General features: G+C 29.7%; 1 protein-coding gene and 1 long non-coding RNA gene across 9 annotated transcripts in view; one reads left to right on the forward strand and one right to left on the reverse strand.

Moving 5' to 3' along the window:
• LOC115882301 (hemicentin-2-like) overlaps positions 1-24659 on the reverse strand; it is a 393218-nt gene that overhangs the window by 34218 nt on the left and 334341 nt on the right. Inside the window, exon 1 of one of the 6 annotated variants that reach the window (XM_030900285.1) lies at positions 20258-20409. The exons of the other annotated variants lie outside the window; for them this stretch is intronic. Within the exon in view, the coding sequence (XP_030756145.1) occupies positions 20258-20306 (49 nt within the window). The 5' untranslated portion in view covers positions 20307-20409. Of the gene's footprint in view, positions 1-20257; positions 20410-24659 lie in introns of those variants that run through there. 6 annotated transcript variants of the gene reach the window in all.
• The window catches only part of LOC115882308, a 106105-nt gene continuing 94755 nt past the window's right edge, over positions 13310-24659 (forward strand). For all 3 annotated transcript variants that reach the window (XR_004050171.1, XR_004050172.1, XR_004050173.1), the window contains exon 1: positions 13310-13437. This is a non-coding gene — a long non-coding RNA (uncharacterized LOC115882308). The remainder of the gene's footprint in view (positions 13438-24659) is intronic.

The raw sequence follows: 24659 nt of genomic DNA on the forward strand, positions 1-24659 counted from the left end.
ATTAGATTTTTACAAATTGTAGGTTTTGGGTTCGTTGAAGGACTATTACAGCTACAATTTGAAAATAATTTTACAAGATACAGAGTATCCCAAATAAGCAAAAAATATTATAGTTGTATTTTTTTAAATCGAACACACTGTATATTATTTCTTTAAAAACTTTCAAATTAATTTGTCTGTAAAATAATATGGAGAAAACTTATTCATCGTTTTTAAAATTTACATGGGATTTCCTATGTTCTGGTCGGCGATGACTGTATAACAGGGTTGTTCACCACATACGACACGGAGTATTGTAGCTAAACGATTAGATTTTTACAAATTGTAGGTTTTGGGTTCGTTGAAGGACTATTAGAGCTACAATTTGAAAATAATTTTACAAGATACAGAGTATCTTAAATAAGCAAAAAATATTATAGTTGTATTTTTTTAAATCGAACACACTGTATATTATTCCATTTTTAGATTCTAGGACTGAAATAAAGGTAAATTTGATTAAGATTTATCGCACTTAAACCTTACCGGTTTTGAAATATAATTTAAAGCTTCATTTCTCCAAGGGTATTAAAGGTTTTAATACTAAATATTTACTGAAGATTATTTATTGATCAGATATTATGTTACAATAATAAAAATTATACTACCTTATACAGAGTGTTCAAAAAATTATATGAAATAATTACTAGCTTTCAACGGCAATAACTTGTTTAATTTAAATGGAACACCCTGTATATTTTACGTGAATCAGATGCACAATTTCATTGTCTATCAAATTGTATTATACCATTTTTTACCTATTTCTTCGTAGAGAAAGAAGTTTTCGTAGAAAATTCGTTTGCTTATTATTTAGACATCATTTATCACTATACCCATGGAATAGTGACATTTTAGATTTTTTTAAAGCAACATATGTACAAAATATACAGATGGTTAAAATAATAATATGGTAAGTAAATTTGTTTACACAAAGAAAACTATTTAACTCTTTGTAAAATAGTATACTAATTATTACTAATTATTAATATACTCTGCCTATTATTTCCGCCTCACAATTAGTTAATTACATACTTAACTGTTTTAGTTAATAAATTATTTTAAATAAATGTTGATTTGACTCAGAAATCAATACAATAATAAGTTATAAAAGTGAATAAGCATTCGTCAAAAAATGAAATTAATTTATAAGGTGTTACTTTTTACCACACTATCTAATACACATACAAAATTCAGTTTTTTTAGTATTTGGAGAAATTATTGTTAATCAACGTAAACAGTCAATTAATGTAGTTTAAATACTGGGATCATAATAATTAATTGGTGCTATTTAACAAATATTTAAACAGTTTTTCTTATTTTTTAATTAAATAAGCGAATTATATCGATAATATTAGTATCTGTACTCTTTGAAAATTTGTTACATCTTTAAAAATAATCTAAAATGTCAATACTCCATGGGTATAGTGATAAATGAGGTCTAAATTATAAGAAAATGCTACTTCTACGAAAACTTTAAGAGATAGGTAAAAAATGGTATAATACAATTTGATAGACAATTAAATTGCACATCTGATTCTCGTAAAATATACAGGGTGTTCTATTTAAATTAAACAAGTTATTGCCGTTTAAAGCTAGTAATTATTTAATATAAATTTTTAGACACCCTGTATAAGGTAGTATTTTGTTTATTATTGCAACACAATATCTGGGCAATAAATAAACTTCAGTAATTATTTAGTATTAAAAACTTCGATACCCTTGGAGAAATGAAGCCTTAAACTTTTTACTGCAATTTCATAAAATTGAAAATATTTCAAAAACGGTAAGGTTTAAGTGTGATAAGCCTTAATCAAATTTACCTTTATTTTAATCGTAGAATCTAAAAATATAATAATATACAGGGTGTTCAGTTTAAAAAAATACAACTATAATATTTTTTACTTATTTGGGACACTCTAGATGTTGTAAAATTATTTTTTAAATTGTAGCTCTAATAGTCCTTCGACGAACCCAAAACTTACAATTTGTAAACATCTAATCGTTTAGTTACAATACTCCGTGTCGTATGTGGTGAACAACCCTGAATAATCTTAGGTCCTTTTTAAATAAAACACTTTGCAACCATATAGATTTTATTTCTAAGACTAAAATACTGAAGATTATCAAAAAAATCATATCTTCTTTCACGTAGACAGAAAGTCTTTGTTGGAATAGTTTGCCAAAATAATTGTCGAACTCGACAAATTCGCTGTGAATGCGCGCTTAGTCTGAGAAGTCGATTGATAAATCTTTTAATAGGGCATAATGTGTATAATTAGAAATTGATTGTGGCTGACAAATGAAACAGAACCATGCACTAACTGAACAAAAGCCATCGGGGCACAAAGGACGATATCAATCAGGCCAATGAATTAAAGTGAGCGTTTTCGCTAGATCCTAGATGAACCAATGGCGTTTTAAATGCAAAGCAGGATATCGGTAATATCTCTAAACCGCCGCGACGCTGCCCTGAAGGAACAAAACCAAACTGGACCGGACTGCTTAGTTAAAATTAGTGGGCCGATACAGCGTAATAGCCGCTGCATTTAATTTTAGAATAACAATGGATATTCCTTATTTCACGAAATATACCAAAACTCAATTATTTATTACCATATACTACATAGAATAACTGTTAGATATATAGCGATGGCCCATTAGTGCGAGGATGTCCAATACTATGGTTGTTCTATGGTCCAATATCGTCGTTCTTCACAAAGATATAAAAATAAAATTAATATAAATGTTGCGTGATGCATATTCTATTATTTTTTTGTTTTACACAATTGTAAGATTTTTCTTCATTATTTTTGTTCTTTTCAAAGATTTATTCTGTTATCACTGGTGTTTAGTAAAATACCGGATGCGTCTCAAAAGTGGCTCACCTCGATAATTTTTTGATTTTTTTAGATAAAAAAAACGAGATTTTGTATGTTTGTTTATGACATAAATTAGGATTGAATGACGTATTCAATTGTTTTTGATCACTTCCTGTTTCACCGGAAATGACTGCAACTTTTGACATTTAAATGGCACCCTCGTTTTTTTACTATATTCTATAGAAAATGATACTCTGAATAGAATGACATTCATATGTCAACTTTTGACATATTCTCATATGGTTTATTTGAAATTGTAACATGTGTGGTTCATAACAACAATTTGAATCGAAATACCAATTGTGTGATACCAAACTATTGGTAAAGAATACTTTTTCCAAATATGCTAATCAGCCACCCTCGTTTCATTTGAAAAAATTGAGATATGTTTAAAAATACGATTTTGGCATCTTTTAACCGGTCAGGACAAGACAGGGAAAATATTAGACGATCAAATCTATTTTTCCAAGGCTTCTTTTTTAAAAATTAGTGTTTTTAACACAGCCATGGCACTCTAAATTGAAATTTAAAATAGGATTTTTTTAAAGCGAAAATGTCAAAAGTTGACATATGATATGTCAATCTTCATCAGAGTGTTATTTTCTATCGTTTAAAGTAAAAATACCGAGGGTGCCATTTAAATATCAAAAGTATTAATCATTTCCGGTGAAACAGGAAGTGACCGATTAATAATTTATGTCATATGTATACTAACATACCAAATCTCGTTTTTATCTGAAAGAAATAAAAAAAACTATAGGGGTGAGCCACTTTTGAGACGCACCCGGTATAGGTAAGTTAGGTAAGTATAAATAAAGTTAAATTGACTTTTGAGTTTTTGCCATTTTTTAGATAAACTGTTTTTAACCAAAGTTAAAGTAAACAAGAATAGAAATAGTTCTATTGTAGAATTTTATACTGAACCCGGTTCTCTTAAAAAACGGAGGTTGCAATTTAAAAAAACTTACAATTTTATCATTACTTTTTTTGTAATCCTGTATAAAATAAAATTGTTTTAGGATATGCACCTGTATAAACCCGGCAACATTTATATAAAACTTTTTTTCATATCTTTGTCAACAACCACGATATTTGACTTAACTAATGGGCCATTGCCCTGTAAGTGACAAAATAGCGAAAATCTGAAAGATTGCATAGTGTATATCAATACGTTTTTGTGGTATTGAAGAAAATGAGAAGTAATTCTTTGGGTGGCATATTTTACTTAAAAGTACGCGAATTTTTAATATCGGTGGTTCTCTGAATCACCAATGTTCGTTAATAGTAGGATTCAGCAGCTGCGCTGTCACAGCCAGTTTAATAAAGATGCTCTTCGATTTACCCCTGTTCTTTTTTTTCTTTCTGGCAGTTCGAGTTTTCGCATCACCTAAAAATAAATTCGAAGAAAAAGTAGGATATGCACTTGGTGCCTCGACGAGTCAATTGTGTATTTCAGCAATTTGCGGTTTCTTCAAACTCACTCTAATTTCAACGCCTTTAATAAAATACTGAAATACAGCAAATTGTTCACTTTTATATATTGGAAGTTGCGACTAGAACCATTACGGACCCGAAGAAGAAATTATCAAATCTCTTTTTATTTTCCTTTACTATTTCGCTTTAAAGTGTACATCGTGTCTATAAAAGTAAAACTTTTTCTGCACTTGAGTTAATATATCTACTTGTTTTTTAGAATGAGATTTATATTTTTTTGTTCAAAATTCCTAGGGAACGGAAAATCTCCAAAAGAAATACTCAGAAAAGGCAACAGAAAATATCCAAACTGCTATTGAGGTGTTAGCATTAACAGCTCGTTAAGCCGCCTATATGGTAAAATAATACAAAATAAACTTTAGGCAAATGTAGGTTATAAAATTGGAGATGACCAGAGCGGATTTAGGCAAGAAAGATCATGTGTCAATAACCTGTTCATCTTACAACAATTGCTGGAAAAACGGATAATGTACAACGCTCTAAACTTTGGCTGGATCTAGAAATAATCGAAACAGATAGCTCGACAACTAGAGAACGATGATATCTTTGATAGACAAGCTTGGAGACGGGAATACGGTGTCAGCAGTAGGGACTTACCTTAAAGATTAATTTATTTTTGTAATGGGTTATGGGTTCCACCCGTAATAATAATAATAAACTTGTGTTTTTTCTGTTAAAACTTTGCGTGTAAAAATAAATCATTCTAAGTAATAAACTAAGAAAAAGGATCTATAAAAACAGTAATATAATAACTGTAATAAAAAGGTATATATGGGTTTGCCTCTAGATTATGCTTGCCATTATTTTAGATGGAAAGTATTTATACTTGTTGGTTGGGGACAGAATGAGTAAGACAGGACATTTGTCTTGGATAACAATGCAGTAAATTGGCTAAATCAGCATTTATTCTTTAAAGGAAGGAAAGAGCCATGTTTTAGCGGAACATTGTTAGAGCTTATATAGGATCTTGTTTTAAAACAGGCACTTTATATCAGTTAGAATTTTGCTGGGACTTTTCGAACATGCTTTAAAGAATTAGTTCAGTAAAATTTGTAGTAGGTATATGTCCTAATTTTGTTTAATTTATTAGATTTTTTTTTAGTTTGATACATAAGGTATACCCGTTTGGATTGTTTTCGTTTTGTTTCTGTCATGACAGAAAATCTCTTTATGATCACTATTTATATATTTTTAATATCTTTGAACATAGTGTTGGAAAAAAAAAATTTCAGATATTTTTTCTGATCAGATAATATTTTGACTAAACAGATTATTCTTTTTGTCTAAAGAACTATGTTTGTACAATTTGTTTTAAGTAATCCATTATTTCGTAATATTTACAAATCCTTTCTTCCTTTTCATTTCAAAAGTACGCAGCTAAAAGATTTTCGAATTTCCGCCGAGGCTTTTGGCAAACGAACGCGCGTGTTGCATTGTGAAACGACATTCAATTAAATTGAAACAGTAGGAACATATCTGCAATCTTATTTCAATTTGAATATTACTTTTAAATTAAAATCGTTCGGCCTTTCAGTATCGTTCCCGTCCTGGAAGCCTTCAGTGTTCGAGTTATTTAATATTTTTGCAGCTCGCCATGAAACTATATATCCTGAAAAAGTACCAGTGAATTTTTAACGATGGATCTATTATTTCGTGCAAAAATGGACTCTATTAAAATGTATAGATGGGTATGCAAAACATTTTTCATAGTTCCTAGCCATAAAAGAGTCCAATATTCCGGAGTAGCTTTTCATAAAGTGTTATGGGTGTAGTTTTCAATTTGTTTTTTATTTCTTGTCGAAGAATATGTCAGAATTGAATGTATTCCTTAAATTAATAAGAATCACTGTGTCATTTCAGTTAAAAGTGACATACATATTTCATAAAATATATTATTTATAGGGTTTACAGTTTACACACAAGTTTTTTGAAATTCCACAACAGGTGAGTTCTAAAATCCAGACAAAATCCGAACTTCATCGAGAAAGATATTATGAATACCTAGCAGTGAGAGTTATTGTCTTATAAATAATAATTACTTATAAATATTTACTCAATACAAATAGGAATTAACTATTTCTAAATATCTCTGTGAACAGTGTGGATATATCTGTTAAACTTTGACGTATACCGGCCATTAAATCGATTGACATTTAACGATAGTTACTTAATGACTTCAACCATTAAGGTAACAACCATTCTTGACAAATGTCAATCAATTTACAGTAACAAATTGGGATAAATTATTTGCGATACATCCAATAAACTGAAATATTTTCTAGAGATATTGAACAAATATATAGTGGTATTTATAATTCGGACTTCGTCTCTCTAATGTAAAATGGCTGGAGTCGATCAATTTTCAATTTAAAATTACGGATTCCAGGCAGTAAAATACACAACAATTTACTTTTTTTTTCGTTTTTAAGTTCTTTCAATATTTATTTTTGCATAATAAAGAGACCAGAGGGAGGCATTTAAGAAAAGTTTTTTTTATTCTTTGCCCTTATTTTTGTGTATAACTTAATCTCCTAATCAATTTTTGCTCATTGAAAAAAAGTCCACCAAGGCACCCTCAATTAGTAAAAAGGTTTTTCTTGTAGGCTCTATTCGATTTGTATGGCCCAATATTTCGGCTTTGAATGTAATGATAGATTAGTGTCGTAGGTGACGTAAAAAGGCGCTGGACTTATAACTGTTGATGTATTTCTTTTCTTGTTATGACTTAATCGGCCTTTAGAATTTGATCAGTTTTTTAAAAATCGATATATATCTTCTTGGACTCATTATTGTCGAGTTTGTTGGTTAAAACCGCTCATATTGCTTGAAATAAAAATACCTTCTTTTTAAATTTACGGTTTTACACGTATATAAATGTATATATCGTCCAATTTCTGGTTTGGGAAATCAATCGATATAATACAATCTGATAAGCTACCTAATTAAACTAGATAATGACGGGTTTCGGTAAATCTCATTAAATGATAAAGGCTGTACCTTGTACAATATATATCTCGATCAATGTCCGACAAAATGTAGTTAGTTATATTATTTAACAACAAAATTAAAAATTTTTGCAACTCTATAAATAATAGTTTTAATTAACTAAATAATGTTTGGCAAACTGTAAAGTCGGTAAATGCTAATTAATCATTATATTGGCTGCAATATATTGAAGTATATATTAGGTATATATAAAATAATTGTTTTGTAATACAGAGAAACATATTTTTATTTTGGGGCTTAAAAATTAACTAAATGGCTAATATTTTTGGTATAAATTACTCTGTAAGTCAAAAATTAACACAAAACCCACCACTGGCTGTAGAAGTTCTGTTGTAAAAATTTAAATTTCAGCAAGGGGTGCATAATTAACAACCATTTGCGGGGAATATATCGATCGTTTTTATTTTCTGGGGTGCGAGACAGTGTGTTATTTGTTATTAAAATGACAATAATATTTAATATTTATAGCTATGAGGTTTAGTGTACAGTCTTCAGATCAGGAATACATTGTTATACCGAAATCCCCCTTACTGAACTAGTTATCAGAACTACAAGATCTCGGAAAAATTAAGTGTCTTTTTGATTCAAAACACTTTAATGACAGCAAAATAAAACACCAAATCACTACTATACACCAAAACACTTTTACTTTTACACTGGACGCGCGTTTCGCTAGCCATGTTAGCATCATCAGCAGATGATTAAAAATAAAATCCCCCAGCCCTTAGTTCATAAGTGTTGTGTCACTGTAGGTCAGATCCTAGTAAGTCATGTTGAATCTATCTCGATTATACTTAGAAATACAATGAAAAACGTAATGAGGTTTTGAATCACAAAAAATAAACATTTTTTACCTATTTTTTCTTGGTCTAGAAATTAATCGTTCGGTTCTGACCGGACGACCTTTTTAAGATAGATGATTGGGCCTTTTAAGATAGATGTCAACCTCCTAGTTATTTTTTACTTTAACATATATAGCCGCCTGACCTTTAGAAATTTTTTTAATGGTAAAACTCCTAAAGAAAACTCCAAACGTCAATGAACCTCTTAGAATGAAGCGGAATGTTATTAATGGAATTTTTAAATATATTGATATAAAGGAAAACAAATTTATATTATAAACTAAACTACTTATTTCGAAATGAAACATACAAGCTAAAATATAAATTTCTGTAGGGGAATGAACTTTTAGCCTTTGTATAAACTACTTAACACAGGAAGATGTTAACACAAATGAAGAAGAAAGAACAAATCAGGACAATAACCGCTCCAGCAATAATAAGGTGTGGAGATAGCTTAAGGTTTCATTGTTCTATGTAACAATGAACTTACATTATAGGATCTATAAGACAAGGAAGGAGTATTGGCTCTAGATTGAGAATAGTAGTTAAGCGTAGGACTTCTTCTATATAGTACAGATTCGTTTTAAGAATTAAGTGTTATATAACGTATATGATTTAAGTAATCACATTTAGAATATTGTAAAGTTTATGAACCACTTTTTAATTAAATTTGAAAAAACACGCCTGCCATAAAATCTTCCCAATTTCATAAAGCAAACTTCAAAATCCAGATAAATATTAATTACATCAGGACATACTTTATTTTTATGCTACATGGAGATAAAAAAATCGTATTACCTAAGCGGGAAAAAGTTTTTTTAAGACTGGAAGATGGCGAAAGCTTTGATCTTTAATTATTGTTTTCCCAAAGTTTCCAAAGGGATTATATCCACTGATCCCAAGAGACACTGGGGTTGCGTGAGGATTATTATTAAGATCTTATCTTTCACGGGGCATCACAATGCGACATTATGCAGCTAAGTCCACTGTTTTTTTGATTTTAGCATGCCAGAGTTGTCATTTCAAAGTAAGTCACTCACATTTTTTTTATTTAATAAAACTAAAATTAAACATTTAATAACGCAAATGGAAAAAGAATATGCGAAGGAGGCCAACACCCGGTAGAATAAAGCTGATTTTTTTAAATGCAAAAGTAAATGACGTCTAGGGCTTGACCTCGCCAAAATTATTATCGATTGTCATCCTCCGTTTTTTTTTCGATCGTATGGTAAAAGCAAGATTATGTATCGGGACACCGATCAGACGTCTTCTGTTTTTTCTTATATGTATCGTAGGTTCATGAAAACAAACGAGAAAGCAACGATGCCCATTTTTTCTGGCCAAAATGCCAACAAATATTTAACTTTCGTAGAAGAAAAATTTTGGGATCATCATTGGGCGCCATTTTTCTTTCGACTGCTCCAGTTTAAAGATTTTAAATAGACTTGATTTATGGCAGTAAGTAAACCCCCTTAAAGCAGGCAAACATGGCTCTAGAAAAAAAAGGAGGGAAGAGAATAATATATGACTACCAAATAATTCAACCTACCTGTTTCGAATTGTTAGAGTTAGTAGATTTATTTTAATATAAATTTTATATGATAATCTAACAGTTATATGAAAACATTTTTTGTTAATATTATCACTACATATACTTAGGTACTATGTACTGAAGTTTTCCAAATTCTAAATTTTTCGCATGTTATTGTTGCATTTTCATATCAACTTAATAAAAGTAAAACGTTAACTGTTATGTGCCTGTGAGGTTCTTTAATATTCCTTGGAAATAATTTTTCGGTTTTCAAAACAAATTAATTTTGCATCGTTGTTTTCAAAATAACCGTCTGGATTAAACTGGATTTTCTGAATTTTAAGGTGCCACCGTTTGTTTTCTTTATTTTTAGTTTAGGTTAGAACGTAGAGTATACAGTGGATATTAAATACATATAAAAATATTATATCATTTTTTATTTTAATTAATATGTTTCTCTTTAAACCTGAATGTGTTGAAGGATATGAAGGCTCGTTAGGGGCATTTTTTGACAGACAGATTTGGTTTAAGGCAATTAGCAAAAGGCAAAATAGCATATTTAATGGTTCGTTGGATTTGGAATTTGTAAGGTTATGTTATGGCCCAAGTCTTTGTTCACGAATAAATGGTTAATCGGATGTTGTTAATGAAATAACTGAAAAGAACAAACTCATTTGGTCTGTTTGTGAACGAGGATATAAAAGCTTAATCCTTAATTTCTCAATTAGAGCTTTGACTGTATGCTGGAGAAAAAATATAAAATTCATTTCAGCAGGTTCAGTAAAAGACAGTTTAATGTTTTTTTTTTAAAGAATGTCTATACTTTGGTGGCGGTTCAATTTCTGAAAAAAAGTCTGAAAATTTTCTGAAAATCTAAAAAAATAAATTTTGGTTGAGTATCTAAACTAATAAAAACAAGCTAGCTTATTTCAGATTATTGCTAATACCGAGGACAATCAGTAATACATCAAGCAGACTTAAATATAATTTAACTTTGATTTATACGTTTTTAATCTTTAAAATTTAGTTTCTCTTTTAATGTTGGAGTATCATTTGTCACCCGCCTGTTAGAATTTGTACCACTCGCTGAACAAAATTGATGAACCATAGCAGACTGTAATTCTTGTATAAAAGCTATATCTTCAATGTTTTTCTCATTATTTTTTCTATGTTATTAATGATTTACTAGATGTAATTGATACGAGAGGCTTAGTTCTCCTCTTTGCGTGTCATTTATATTCGTTATTATTTAGTTTAATGATGTTTTGTTCTAATATACAGTGGCGATAAATAAAATATCGTCGATTAATTGTAGTGTTATATTCAATACATTTCATTTTATAAACACGGGCTTAATAATCAATATTGGAGATTGTTGTTTAAAAGGTATTATGAAGACTATATTACAATTAATATAAAATATACTAATAAAAAAACGATCAAAATGAGGGAAATACAAAGTAAAAATATATAACGTATTACTTTATATTTGAGTTAAGGATTTGCAAAAATGGACACACACTCTTATTTGGAAATAAAAGGATAACTTTAGGCAAAACCAAAAGAACCAGGTGGAAAAATACGAAGTTCAGGAAAGTTTATATAAAGTTCGCAAACATTTTTATCATCTAGCGTAAATATTTGGTTAGCGGGTCTACAAAGCGCTAGTTTTTCGTTTGCCTGTTCGTCAGAAGAGTGATCTTTCGGCAACGTTGCAAACTTTACAACCAAGGGTCTGATATCACTCAGGTCAAGCCAATGTCTTGTACAGTATACAGTGTGTCAAAAAAATTGTGGCTTGGTGGTTGATTCTACAGATAAAAATAATACTAAAATCGATGCATCGTAACCTTTAAACGCAAATATTTTGAAAACCGCTCACCGTTTCGAACTAAACGAAGAGCAGGCCAGTTCCTGGGGTATCTGGCGCCTACGTGCAACATTCTTTGGTGCGCCCTTTTTATATTTAAATCAATTATATAATTTGTTCAAATTACGGTATCTATGAGGATAAAAGGAGTACCATCAGTAGGACTCTCTACCCTATTGAAAAGTACCCTTTCAGGGATGTTGTGGAATTTTACACCATCGCTAAGCCAACTAAATAAAGAGCACCTCTTTACATAAAAAAGTTCTAGCTTTTTATGTCATTTGTTGAAATTACTGTATCTATTAGGATAAAAGAAATACCACCAGTAGTACTCTCTACCCTAATGGAAAGTACCATTTCTGTAATAATACAACTAAAAAATAATAAAATCTATAATAAATAAAATAATTTGTCTTTTTGATCTCACTGTAGAATTCAATAGTCAATATCTTATTCATTATTTAAAGAGAAAAAACTTTAAGGAACTTTAATAAAGAGACCAGATGACCCGCGTTTTAATCAGAAGCTTACCAGGTAGGGGCTGTGACCTAGTTCGTCTTTTTTCATACAAATCGCTCGAAGAATGACTTGCAGACTATTTTTTTCTGATTGATCAGAAGACTTCTAACAAGAGAATCTACATAACATCCTCTGGAAATAACACGTCAGCGCTACAATAGCAAAAAACTCCCAGAAAGGAAGCTTCCCTAATGGATATATTCGTTATTAAAATGAAAAAGAGACTTGGAATATACGCCTGCCCATTATTGGTAGGAAATTACCCTTAAAATATACTGGCTACAGTGTAGTGGGACTAATACTAAAATTATTTATTATATATTCTGTTTTAGCTTATATTACAGGTATCTTATTACTTTTATTTTAACTTTACGACAAGATTACAACAATTATTGTATTTTCTCTTTACCGTTTTTCAAATAAGTCCAAAATAACCGAGATATTTTAATTTGAAAATTTCATAAAATTTTTCGCTTAGATTTTGAGACCTACTAGATCTTTTCTAGGTTTTATTTCTTGTAAATTTAATCTACTACCTACATAATGTTGCCGTATTATGAAAATATTATGTTTTGGTTTGGTTGATTTTGACTAAACATTAAAAAATCATTTTTTTTAAATTCAAATTTTCAAACTTTTTTGTGAAAAATCCCTTTGAAAAGGGGTAGACCCCTTTCTGGGGTAGAAATACACCCCTAAAAATATTTGCAATTATTTAAGACTCACCCTGTCTATTCCGGAAGAAATATACTGATTTAAGTCAATCAGACATAAAAAAAACTATTGAAATGCAAAAAAATGTAAAATCATTATATAAGATAGAGGGTCAGAGGGTGGGTTTTAAATAAGTCCACATATTTTCAGAGCAGGCAGATCTCGATAAAAGACACATATTTTGTCTTTGTCGTTTTTCAAATAAGTCCAAAATAGCCGAGTTATTTTATTTTGAATTAAATTTCAAGATACATATTATGTTTTTAGATTAATATTTTTTCGTAAGATGTACCTGTACATCCTGTATACTAATATTTATATATCATTCTATAAAAGATAAGCTCTATAGTAGTCTTTCTATTCTCTGTATTTTTACCTGCATAAAAAAACTGTGTAGTTTTTATCAGTTTTTATATCTCGGGCTGCCTAGTAGTGCGTAGTAATTCACATAGTCGAAGTGATTTTTAACCTGTAATATATTGTTTTCTTGTTCCTGTGTTTCTGGATGTGCTTTATTTGGATATTATATCACATTAAATAATCTTGGTAAGCTTTATTATGAACTGTTTGCATGTATATAATTCCTAATTTTTAAGTTAAGGTTTTATTGTTCAAAAGTTTATTACATAATTATATTAATTTGAATTGCAAAAAATTCAATTTTTTTGTTTTAAATACACTTAAGTGTTTATACAAAAAACTGATCTTTTAAAAACATGTGGTAAAATTAGGGAAATATTACTTTTATTGATTTACGCCAAAAATGTGATTATTTTCATAAAAAAATATTTTAATGTGACAAAATATGAAGGCTTTTGTACATGGCATAAATCAAATTGAATTGAGTTTTTAAGAAATATTTTTTGAGTACGTCATATACAGGGTGTTACAGCTACTCTTCTTGAAATATTTTACAATATACAGGGTCCGGCAATAGTGCGTCGGGCATCTTTAGCTCCTATAATATAAAAGCTAGGAATTTTGTTCAAGTGCAAACCTAAATTATGTATTAGGATGTATTTCAGGAAAATATTTTAACTTCTATAGAGTGGCTTAAAAAAGTGTGAGTACTTTTAAAAAAATTATTAAAAACACTAGAAATGTCCTAAAATCAAAACTAGATTAGGTATTTATTGTAGTGGGTCTGTACTTACTTTGACACAAATATCGTAATCTTAAACCATACAGGGTGTCCAAAATTCTATGCCAAACTTTCTAAAGTATAAAATAGTTTTTCTTGGTTGATGGAGAACTAAAAAATAAACATTTTTTTATTTAAAGTATTTCAAAATTTTTAACGGTTTCGCAAATATTCGCGGTTTTATTACCAATAATATTAAAAATTAATTTGGAAAAAATCATCCTGATCCACTCACACTTTTTTGAGCCACCAGCAGTTAAAATATTTTCATAAAATACGTCCTAGTACATACTTTAGGTCTGCACTTCGAACAAAATTTCCAAGTTTTTTATTCTAGGAGCTATCATATATGCCCGACGCACTATTGCTGGACCCTGTATAATTTTCTTTAATTTCTAAATATGTAAAAAAAATATTTAGTGTATAACAGTTAATTTAGAACATAAAACAAAAACCTTAAAAATCTATAAAATTAATAAAAACAGATGTCAGCTACGAATGCAGTAAACAACAATACAGACAGCTAACATTTCTTACTTTGAAGCCGTTGATATTTTCAAAATATTTTAAGGTGATCGTATACTACTGTATGAACGAAAAAAAAACGGCGTCAAAGATGGCTGTGGAATGACAATTGAGAATAATTTTGGCCAGGTCAATCGCTAGACGTCGTTTGCTAAAAATTGACATACAACTTCACAATTAACACTAATTATTGAAAGATTAAAAAAAGATAGAACGTTTCCAGACACACAAATCTCTTTCAAAAAAAATATTTTTTTTCTCGAATTTTAAACTACACCATTTAAAAATAACTTTTACTCAATATAAAAATTACAGTTGAGGGTTGGAACCTTTGGCGTTACGACAGCAAAATAAAACACTAATTTACCAGAATACACCAAAACACATTTACTCTCGCACTGGACGCGCATTTCGCTAACCATGTAAGCATCCTCCGCAGATGATTAAAACTTAAGTGAGTCTTAATAATTTGACCTCGACAAAATTATCACCGATTGACATTCCCAGCCGTCTTCGACGCCGTTTTTTTTTAATCGTATGTTATTTACAGTCATAATTCTTAAGGTATTCAGTGCCATTTGTTTTAAACACATATACTGGATACCTAGAATTGTCGCCCTAGAACACACAGACAATATATAAACAACAATACATGTGTGCTGAATTCGGTGATGGACAAAAAATCAGTACGATTTATAGTGACCATTTAAATTCTTATGGGTGCGCATATATCACACTTAATTATTGCAACCGTATGAAGTTAGTGAGCATTTTGAACGTTGCTAATACCTAAGGGGCCATTAAACGGGGCGATTGTACATTAAACAGATTAGTACTGTGACATATTGCTCGTTAGATTCTAATTAAAATTATAACATTTCTTAGTTTTGCTTGCGGTGCACCGACACAAAAATTATTAGAAAAGCGTGCTCTTGATATTTTATGACCTATTTCCACGCCAATACGATACAATACATTTCTTTACTTTTTTTAAGTTGCAAATAAGCATATTATTAAAAATTACCAGATAAGATCAATATACAAAATAAATTCCATACGATAAAAAAAACGGCGTCAAGGACGGCTGGAGAGTGACAATCGATAATAATTTTGGCGAGGTCAAGCTCTAGATGTCATTTACTTGGCCAGTACTCTTCTATAATTTTCAATGGAGCTTACTGCCTGTTGGCCTTAAGAAGGTTGTTTTCTAATTTTATATTGAGTAAAAAGATTTTGTGCAGTTTAAAGTACGAGAAAAATAATTTTCTGGAGATAGATTTGCATGTCTTGATAAGTTCATCACTTTTATTAAATAGCGATCTAGATATTTACGCTGAAATTATCATCGATTATCATTGCCCAGCCGTCTTTGACGCTATTTTATTTTCGATCATACGGTATAATATAATTACAAATAATATAATAAACATACAGACTGTGTAAACCTGTATATCCCTTAGAGAAAAATAGTAAGGGAAGGTTATATTATACCGGGTGTTTTACAGTAGTTGCTCACATGTTCACCCCTATAACTTTGTTATTTTTTAGATAAAAGAACGATATTTGGTACGTTAGTATATGATAGATATCGAGATTGATTGACGTATTCAATTATTTTCGATCACTTCCTGTTTTACCGGAAATGACTATAACTTTCAATTTTTATTCTCGGAATTTTTTTACTTTATTTGATAGAAAATGACAATTTTTGACATTTTTAATAAAAAAATAGCAAGTTGAGGAGCTGTTGAAAAAAATATTTGATTGTCTAACGTTTTTTTAGGTTTTTTTTCCTGGTTACACGATGACCAAAACGTATTTTTAATCATAACTGAATTTTTTCAAATGTAACGAGAGAGGCCCACTAGCGAAAAATATTTTTTACGAATAATTTTGTATCACAGACTTCGTATTTGGGGTCAAATTGTCGTTAATTTTTTGTTGTGACACTCTAGACTGAAATATAAAATGCATTTATTTTTAAGAGAAAATGTCAAAAGTTATCATATGATATGTCATTCATTCAATTCAGAATGTTATTTTCTATCAAATATAGCAAATAAAATACTGAGGGTACCATTCAAAATTAGAAGTTGTTGTTATTTCCGGTGAAACCGGAAGCCATAGATTATATATTATCTATAAAAGTTATAGAAGTGAGATACTTCGGAAAACACCCGTTATATAATGTTATATTTATTTATTTTTTTATTATTTTTAAACCGTTTAAAAGCTATACAGTGTGACCATTCCAATAGTAGCATTCGGGAATATCTTTGTAGATAAGGTATACAATGAGGAAAATTTCACAACACATTTACAGTTTAAAATGTTGCAGTTACGTATACTTTATAAAATAAAGACAATGGAACTTCGATATAACAGTTTTCTGTTTCCATTGTTATTAATCAAAACATCAATTTGCTGATTTTTTTCCCTTTTTTTCCAATTTAAAAATTCTTCCGATACAAAGGTTGATATTTATATTAAAAAGGCGGAATTTGATTCAAATATTGTCATTAAATGTTACGTTCTTCGAATTTTAAGAAATATTTGTTTTTTGTATTCTGTCTTGTTACGATGGGATTTGTTGTAATTAATATTCCTTGTCGATATTTTGTCGTGCTACGTTTTTTCTCGCAAAATTAAGCCTTTAAAATCGATGGCAAATAAAATTAAGTTCATTAAATCTTCGGTTTAGTAACTTTTAACTATTAGTTGATATTTTTTTTCACAAGAAATGTTTCTTTTCTGAATTTATATTTTTTTTCATAAAATATTTGCCTGATCGGTTAAAATTAGCGTCTATGCCCTATAAGTCTCTGTGGCAATAAATTTACATTTGTTGACACTTTTTTTCACATTTTGAAACGAGTTAATCCCCAACCGTTAGTTAATAAATCCTTATTTTGAAAACTTCACTCTCGATAACTTTTTTCGTTGTTTTTAGCTTATTAACTCTGTGAAATATCATGGGCAAAACAATGCTTTCCCACGATTTATTGGCCGAGGAACAAAAAAAAAACAGCCGCGAAAAAAGTTTTAGTTCAAACTGTAGATTGGATATACAAATTTCCCACAGGCATATACGAAAAGTGCATTCACAACGCCAACTAAAACTTTTTCGTTTCTATTTAAATTTAAATTATTTCCTTCAAGTTCTATTTATGTTTATTTATCACCTAGTTATCTAAAAGTCATTTATTAGCTTAAATCATAAAAAATGCTCTGCCACCAAAAAAAAAATCAGATGTTGGAAATGGCATTTTTAATAAGTTATTAATCAATTTGCTTTGGGTTTTAATTAAGCTGTCAAAAATTACGTTTTAAATTAGAAACTAAATGTTATTAAGTTAATTCTAAATAATTTCTGAACTAACGTCAATATGGGGATGAAAATTGGTATCGGTGTGTGTGTGTGTGTGTGTGTGTGTGTTTTTGACACGAGAAATTTGATTTATATATCAATATGACTATTACAGTTGAGGGTTGGAACCTTTGGTGTTACACAGCAAAATAAAAACACTAAATCACCACAATACACCAAAACACTTTTATTTTTACACTGGTGTAAAATATACATTTCCTTCTTTTATTTTAGGTAAAACATACCTGCTGGTAAAAATCGCTTCGATCAACCGTTCTCAAGATATTTGGAATGGAATTTATCATTACATGTCTTTATTGACAAAAAATAAACATGTTGACTGGACAATTATTTGAGTGAAATGATGAACTTTTGGAACTTTTTATTTTTTTAAATTAATCATAAATTTTTCTAGAAAAAAATATGATAATACAGTTTCTATTCAAACAAAACAAATTCAGATTTATAATTTCAGTCTAATAACTGTCTTGGAAACAAGTTTAGTTGTTGTCAATAAGGACACGTAATAATTATTTCGATTCCAAATATCGTCAGAACTATTATTCGTAGAATTTTTACGTAAAAAATGGCAGAAATGTATATTTTCTCACTCAGAAGTGCAATACGGGTATGTCTGAAAAGTTATTATACTGTTGTAGAAGTCACATTGTCATCGAAATCCAAATTTCTTATGTCAAAAAACACTCTCACCAATTTTCATCCAAATAATGACGTTATTTGAAAAATTATTTGGAAAAAATCGAAATAATGAAAAACTTCTACACCCTGTATCTCATAAACGAATCATTTTAGAACATAAATTGCTGCAGAATATGCTGCCGAAGTTTCCTTACTACAATTTGGATCACCCGGTATAATTACAAATTCATAATTTGTGCAACATAAAACATCGGAATTTTTTTTTTTAGTAAAATTTCCCATTATGTGCGTATTTAGATACTGCATTATTATGCAGAATATTTGAAGTAATATCATATCTATTAATTATTTCTGGCATAATTATTGAGAAAATAAGTTTTATTATACCGTATGATCGAAAAAAAAAACCGGCGTCCAGTTGGCTGGGGAAATGACAATCGCTGACATTTCCCATATAATTTTACATATAAAATGACAGCGATCTTCATTTCATAGCCATCGCTGACGCCGTTTTATTCGATCATACGGTATAATATTTACCATGATACATACGTATTTACGCTGAAACGAATCAAAATAACGCATTTCCAATTTGCTAAATATAATAATACATTTTTTTAAGTTTATTTAATGACATATATTAATTGTTATTTTTTTTGATAAATACATATATGTTCAGGGTGTTCCTTAATCAAGAATCCTTTCGAAAAAATCAAGAGATAAAAAAATTAGAGAAGAATAGAGATTATGAAAATAATTTTTATATTAAGAGAAGTCACTGGTGTACCACAGTTTCCTCCAAAAATATTCAATATAAAACCTTTATGGACGACACTGGTTGAAGTAAATAAAATTCTTTGTACACCAAAAAGGTATTTTGAAGCATATAACACGTGTATCAAGTTTCATAAAGATATCTATAATAAAATCAGAACAAAATTTTACTACTTCGTATCTCAGAAATTAAGATGTTTAGGACATAACATTCATTTGAAGTTTTTCTCTTAGTAATAGGTCCAAGAATCACCGCCTTAAATATTAGCATGTCATTACGGAACACCCTGTATTTATAAATAAATATTACACTAAAATACAAAGTATTTTTTTATAAGCGTCCACACATCCCATGTGTGGGTCGTCTAACTTTCGAAGCAGATGCGTCTCGAACTCCGAGCGATTCGTTACATCAATATTTAGTTTTTAGAGGAATTTAGAACATCAAGTTTTTGCTTCAGTTTGTGCATTTCCTATTTTTTTTTAATATTCGATTTTACTTGAAATAGAATATATAAGAAATAAAAATATACAATAATACAAATACACTCTACAAACACATTTTTTTGTATGGTGATATACCTAATCGTGTAATATATTATGAAGTACATTTCTATTTTCTTGAAACTGTTCCTACAATAGAAATAAAGAATGAGTGAAAAAAAAATACATCATTTGATATACTCTCGGATATATGTACATAATCTTATAATATATGAAATGCATTTTTATTTCCTCGAAACCTAACTTATAATAGAAATTCCCAGATAAAGAACGATTGAAAAGAAAAAAACCGTGTTAAATATTAATTTATTTAATACGAGGGGTTGTTATTTAATACAAATTTTAAAACTAGCAATAACTTTTTCCTTAAAGAAAAACTTTTAAAGAGAGCTTACCAGTGATAAATATGAGGAATTCGAGGAGATACAGATGTTCCGTGATCATACAAAATTTAAAAAGTAACTATCGTAAGAAGGACACTACACAGCGCAGTCATTTCTATTGCATCGGGATTTAACTCTTGTATAGTGTGGCACGTGCAAGCCGAATCGAGTTCAGCGTGGAACTATACAGACCATCTCACTCGCCCTAGGTATAGCCAAAAGTGCGAGATAGAGACGGCGCTCTAGATTCCGCGGAAAGCTTGCAAACTGCGAGGTTTCCTGCGTGAAGTTTGCAGATTTTCCTGCAAATTGGGCTTAAGTTTCTATCGCCAAGATAGACACGGTTTTGTTTTCCGTATTTTCGCGTTTGTTTGCGGCCGAGAACCTTTTCCAAAATATTACTTTCCAATTTGATTTATATTCCAAAGTTTTTATTGGACTTAAACAATGGATAGTTATTAGTATTTTTTAAAATACGCGCTTTTAGATGTTTCATATTTGAGGGATTCAGAAATGAACTGGATCAAGTCCTAGAAGATAATTATGGAGAAAATGAGAGTTTTAAAGTTTCTTAATGCTACTCAATTAAAATAAAACAAGCTGGAGAAGAAAACTTGACACAATGATGCTTTATTATATTTTAAATTGTATAATTGAAACTAAAGTAACTCGAAATATGACTGTGGTCATTTTTAAGAATGTTTGTTTATACTTTTTTGGACTTGAACTATTTTATCTCTGAAAATATTTGAAATTTTAGATTTATATTGGTTCATCGGTACATTCTTCTTCGTCATTAAGGGATTTGTTGACTTCACATTGTCTATTGATAGTGTTTTCTTCGATTTTTATAAAAATTATGGTATATAGGCGGGATAAAGGGAAGAAAATCTTTCATGTGTTGTCTTTTAGTGTGTTACTTTACTTGAAATATGAAATGAATACGTCTGTATGAAATGATAAGATTCTTCTTATAGATATTTAAGTATTTGTAAGAAAAACAGTCTAACTTATTGATGTAATAGTAGTGAAAATAATGATAAATCATAGTATACTTTCAGAATCGATAGAATCAGACTTTTCAGATGGCTGATAATCTAATTTACTTGGTGCAAATGGTTTAGACATTGTTTCATTGTCATCCATTTGATCAAAAAAATAATTTTTTAGCTCTAAACTTCAGCACTTAGCCTCAGCAGTGTTAAAGTCGCGCACAGCTTTAAATTTTATGGACTCGATCCAGTTCACTTCTGAAAGGAATCAACAGAATATTCAGAAACCAAACAGAAACGGGCTATAGTTGCTTAACGCGTGAAGTATAAGTTGATTCATTTACAGTCTGACAAACGGATCTGAAACAACGGAGCAACGGCAAGGGGATCGCAATTTTCTAAAATCATGACCGATTTCATTCATAAAATATCCACGAGCGTGCGGTGTTTCATAAAAATATATCAGGAATTTTTATAATATTTTCCAGTAAAGTTTATAATATTATTTTACTTTAAATGTACCTACATTTTGTTTAGTCATTTGCCAAATATAGTAATATTTGTTAAAACGCGTGTACTAATTACAATCAACACAAATCAAGTTAAAGATATAAAACACAATACAATAACACCGCCACTGGATTTTTCAATAATAGTGACTTTCTACTATACCTAGAGAGGGGCATAAAGTTGGGCATAAGAATCTCGACCAATCAGACTGGATGAATCCGGGATGCCATGATGAATTTTGTCAGCGTTGCCAGCTTACCCTAAGCGGACGTTATCTTAAGGAAATACTTCCCTTTTATAATAGGCAGAATGAACGAAATCAGTTAATTAGATAAATATACATTATTACAATAAGAACTACGTCAACATATTAGCATATATATAATTATGTATGCTGAAATGAACTAAAATATATTCAATTTATAGGTAATATCGAGCAACTTTGCTTTTCTATAATTAAACGTGACAACATCGACTTTTTTACCCGAATTCCTTCCGCTGTTTTAGTTTCGGCCTGTTAGGCCTTTTTTAACAGTTTCTTAAAACAAAAAGGATTTCTAAACACATTTTTTATTGCCTCTATTGTAAATTCCTTAAATCCACCCCCAAAGTTAGTTTTAAGAAATTCTTGAAAAAAGCCTAACAAGCCGAAGCATCGTAAACATATTCGCTTGCTTCCTATAACCATATTAAAAACAGCAGTAAGAAAGTACTTCATAAGTTAAGTGTTCTATTCAATGGACGAATTTTACCACGACACTGATATCATTAATTTGTTATTAGTTTTAATTTAGGGTATTGTATTTTTAAAGAAAAACCGTTTAAAATATCTAAATACAACTATTCAAGAATAGTTTACTTTTTAGCAGATACTTCTATCATTATAAACCTGATGTTCTGTTAGAATGACATTACGATAGACTATCTGCTTAAAACTCAAAACTAAAATATTCTTGAATAGTTGTATGTAGACATTTTTTTCTTCCTAGGTTTATTTTCATAAGATTATTATTTTCCATAACAATTACGTTCAGATTAAAAATATCTTTGTGTACAATTTCCAGACATGATGCTTAGGAGGAAATTATGTTTTGGGTAGTTTCAGAAACAGTTCGCAAACTGGGAGGTTTCATGCATGAAGCTTGCAGATTTTACTGCAAATTGGGCTTAAGTTTCTATCGTCAAGATAGACACGGCTTGTTTTCCGTATTTCCATGTTTGTTTGGGTTTGCTGCTTTCCTAAAATATTATGTCGCCCTCTAATTCTTGTTACAAAATTCTCTTTGCAAATACAGGGTGACCTAATGCCCTGAAAATGCCTCAAATCGGATTTTCTATTTCAGACTTTCAATCCAATCATTTTTTACGAAATAGTTATTATTCTTGTTCAAATTGTTTTTGTCCACCTGGATGATGTAGGTTAAGAATAAAATGCGACATTTTATAATTTAACGCTTACCACAAAAAAGTTGTAAAACGAATTACTTTTAAAAAGAAATAATTTATCCTACTTTTATTCGAAAGCCTGAAATGCTTTAGTGTTGTGGAGTTTCCGACATGACAAAATTTAACTCTTAAGTGGAATGCCACCTTTTAATTGCTGGCATAAAATAGCCCGGGAAGCTGTGCAGCCTGCATATTTATACTGTATGAAACATCAGCCCATTTAAAACGAGGATTCCTTGAAACCAAGTAGTTACCTGATATTTCAGTAATTTAAGTTGCCATTTTTTTCTGTTTTTTTAATGAGATATACCCTAGTCAAACTGGAAATTTAAATAGTTACGTAATGCCGGTATTTAATTTGAATTAATTAAAAATAATTAATAGCTATACACCCGTTTTGTGAATATTTTATTGCAATGTAAATAGATAATCAAATATTTCTTTTCGATATTCTTTTAGTAATTTTGTATTTCAAAGAATTTACATCTGTCTTACTCTATATATGTCAACGTAAACGTTATAGGGGCTAATTTGAAAGTGGTCTATCAATAAGGCAGCGGCACTTTTACCAAATCATCTATCTGAATGCTTGCTTACGCGTATTGCGTTTCGTAGTGCAACAGTCGATTGATGTATGACTCAAGGCTTGGTACAGTATCGCGAAATCTATTGGTGTGCTGTATGGATTATCGCAAAATTATGACAAAACGTCCCTTTACACAAACAAACTCTAATGGATTAATATTACATAAAGTTTTCCATTTATCTATTGGATCTTGTTGATATGGATATAGTTCAGGAACAAATACTCCTTCGTACATAAAGGTCATTGGTGTTTTCTTTTTTTGACGTCAGTTCGTACGTCAATCGTGTATTTAAAAACTATTAATAGATTTACTTGAGTTTATTGAACAGAACCAAAAACAATTCTATTAAAGTTATAAGAGGACATTTGTCCAGAAATAACTATTGTTTTTGAATAAATTAAATAATTCCTTTCCAACAAACTTTGAGTAATATGTCTTTTTAGTTTTTAAATATGCTGTTATTCGTTGTTTATAATTTAAGAAAACTGTAATAATATTGAATCAAAATTACTAGCCTTGGTGGTTTAAAATTTAGACCAACAAAATCCTTTTCTATATTGTTTCGAAAGGTTTTTACATTTTATAATCATTTGATAATTTTTTTAACTAATATATTATTAATTTAGAAATTTAACAAAACTTGATATAAAATTTGAAGTCAATCTATTCAATAATAGGTTAGGGTTATCATATGATTTTTAATGGTTCGATGCTTAATAGATCAGAACTAGCAAATATGTAATTTGTCTTTAAAAATACGCCGTGAAAAATGATTTAATTTTCTAATCCACCTATTCATAATAAATTACTTTGCTTTATGGGTTAGTATACAGTAAATACCAGTTTTCTTTTAAGGTTTAACTACTTTATTGATTGATG

This window comes from Sitophilus oryzae, unplaced genomic scaffold (assembly GCF_002938485.1).
Source record: "Sitophilus oryzae breed Bouriz unplaced genomic scaffold, Soryzae_2.0 scaffold_177_pilon_pilon, whole genome shotgun sequence".
Classification (NCBI taxonomy): domain Eukaryota; kingdom Metazoa; phylum Arthropoda; class Insecta; order Coleoptera; family Curculionidae; genus Sitophilus; species Sitophilus oryzae.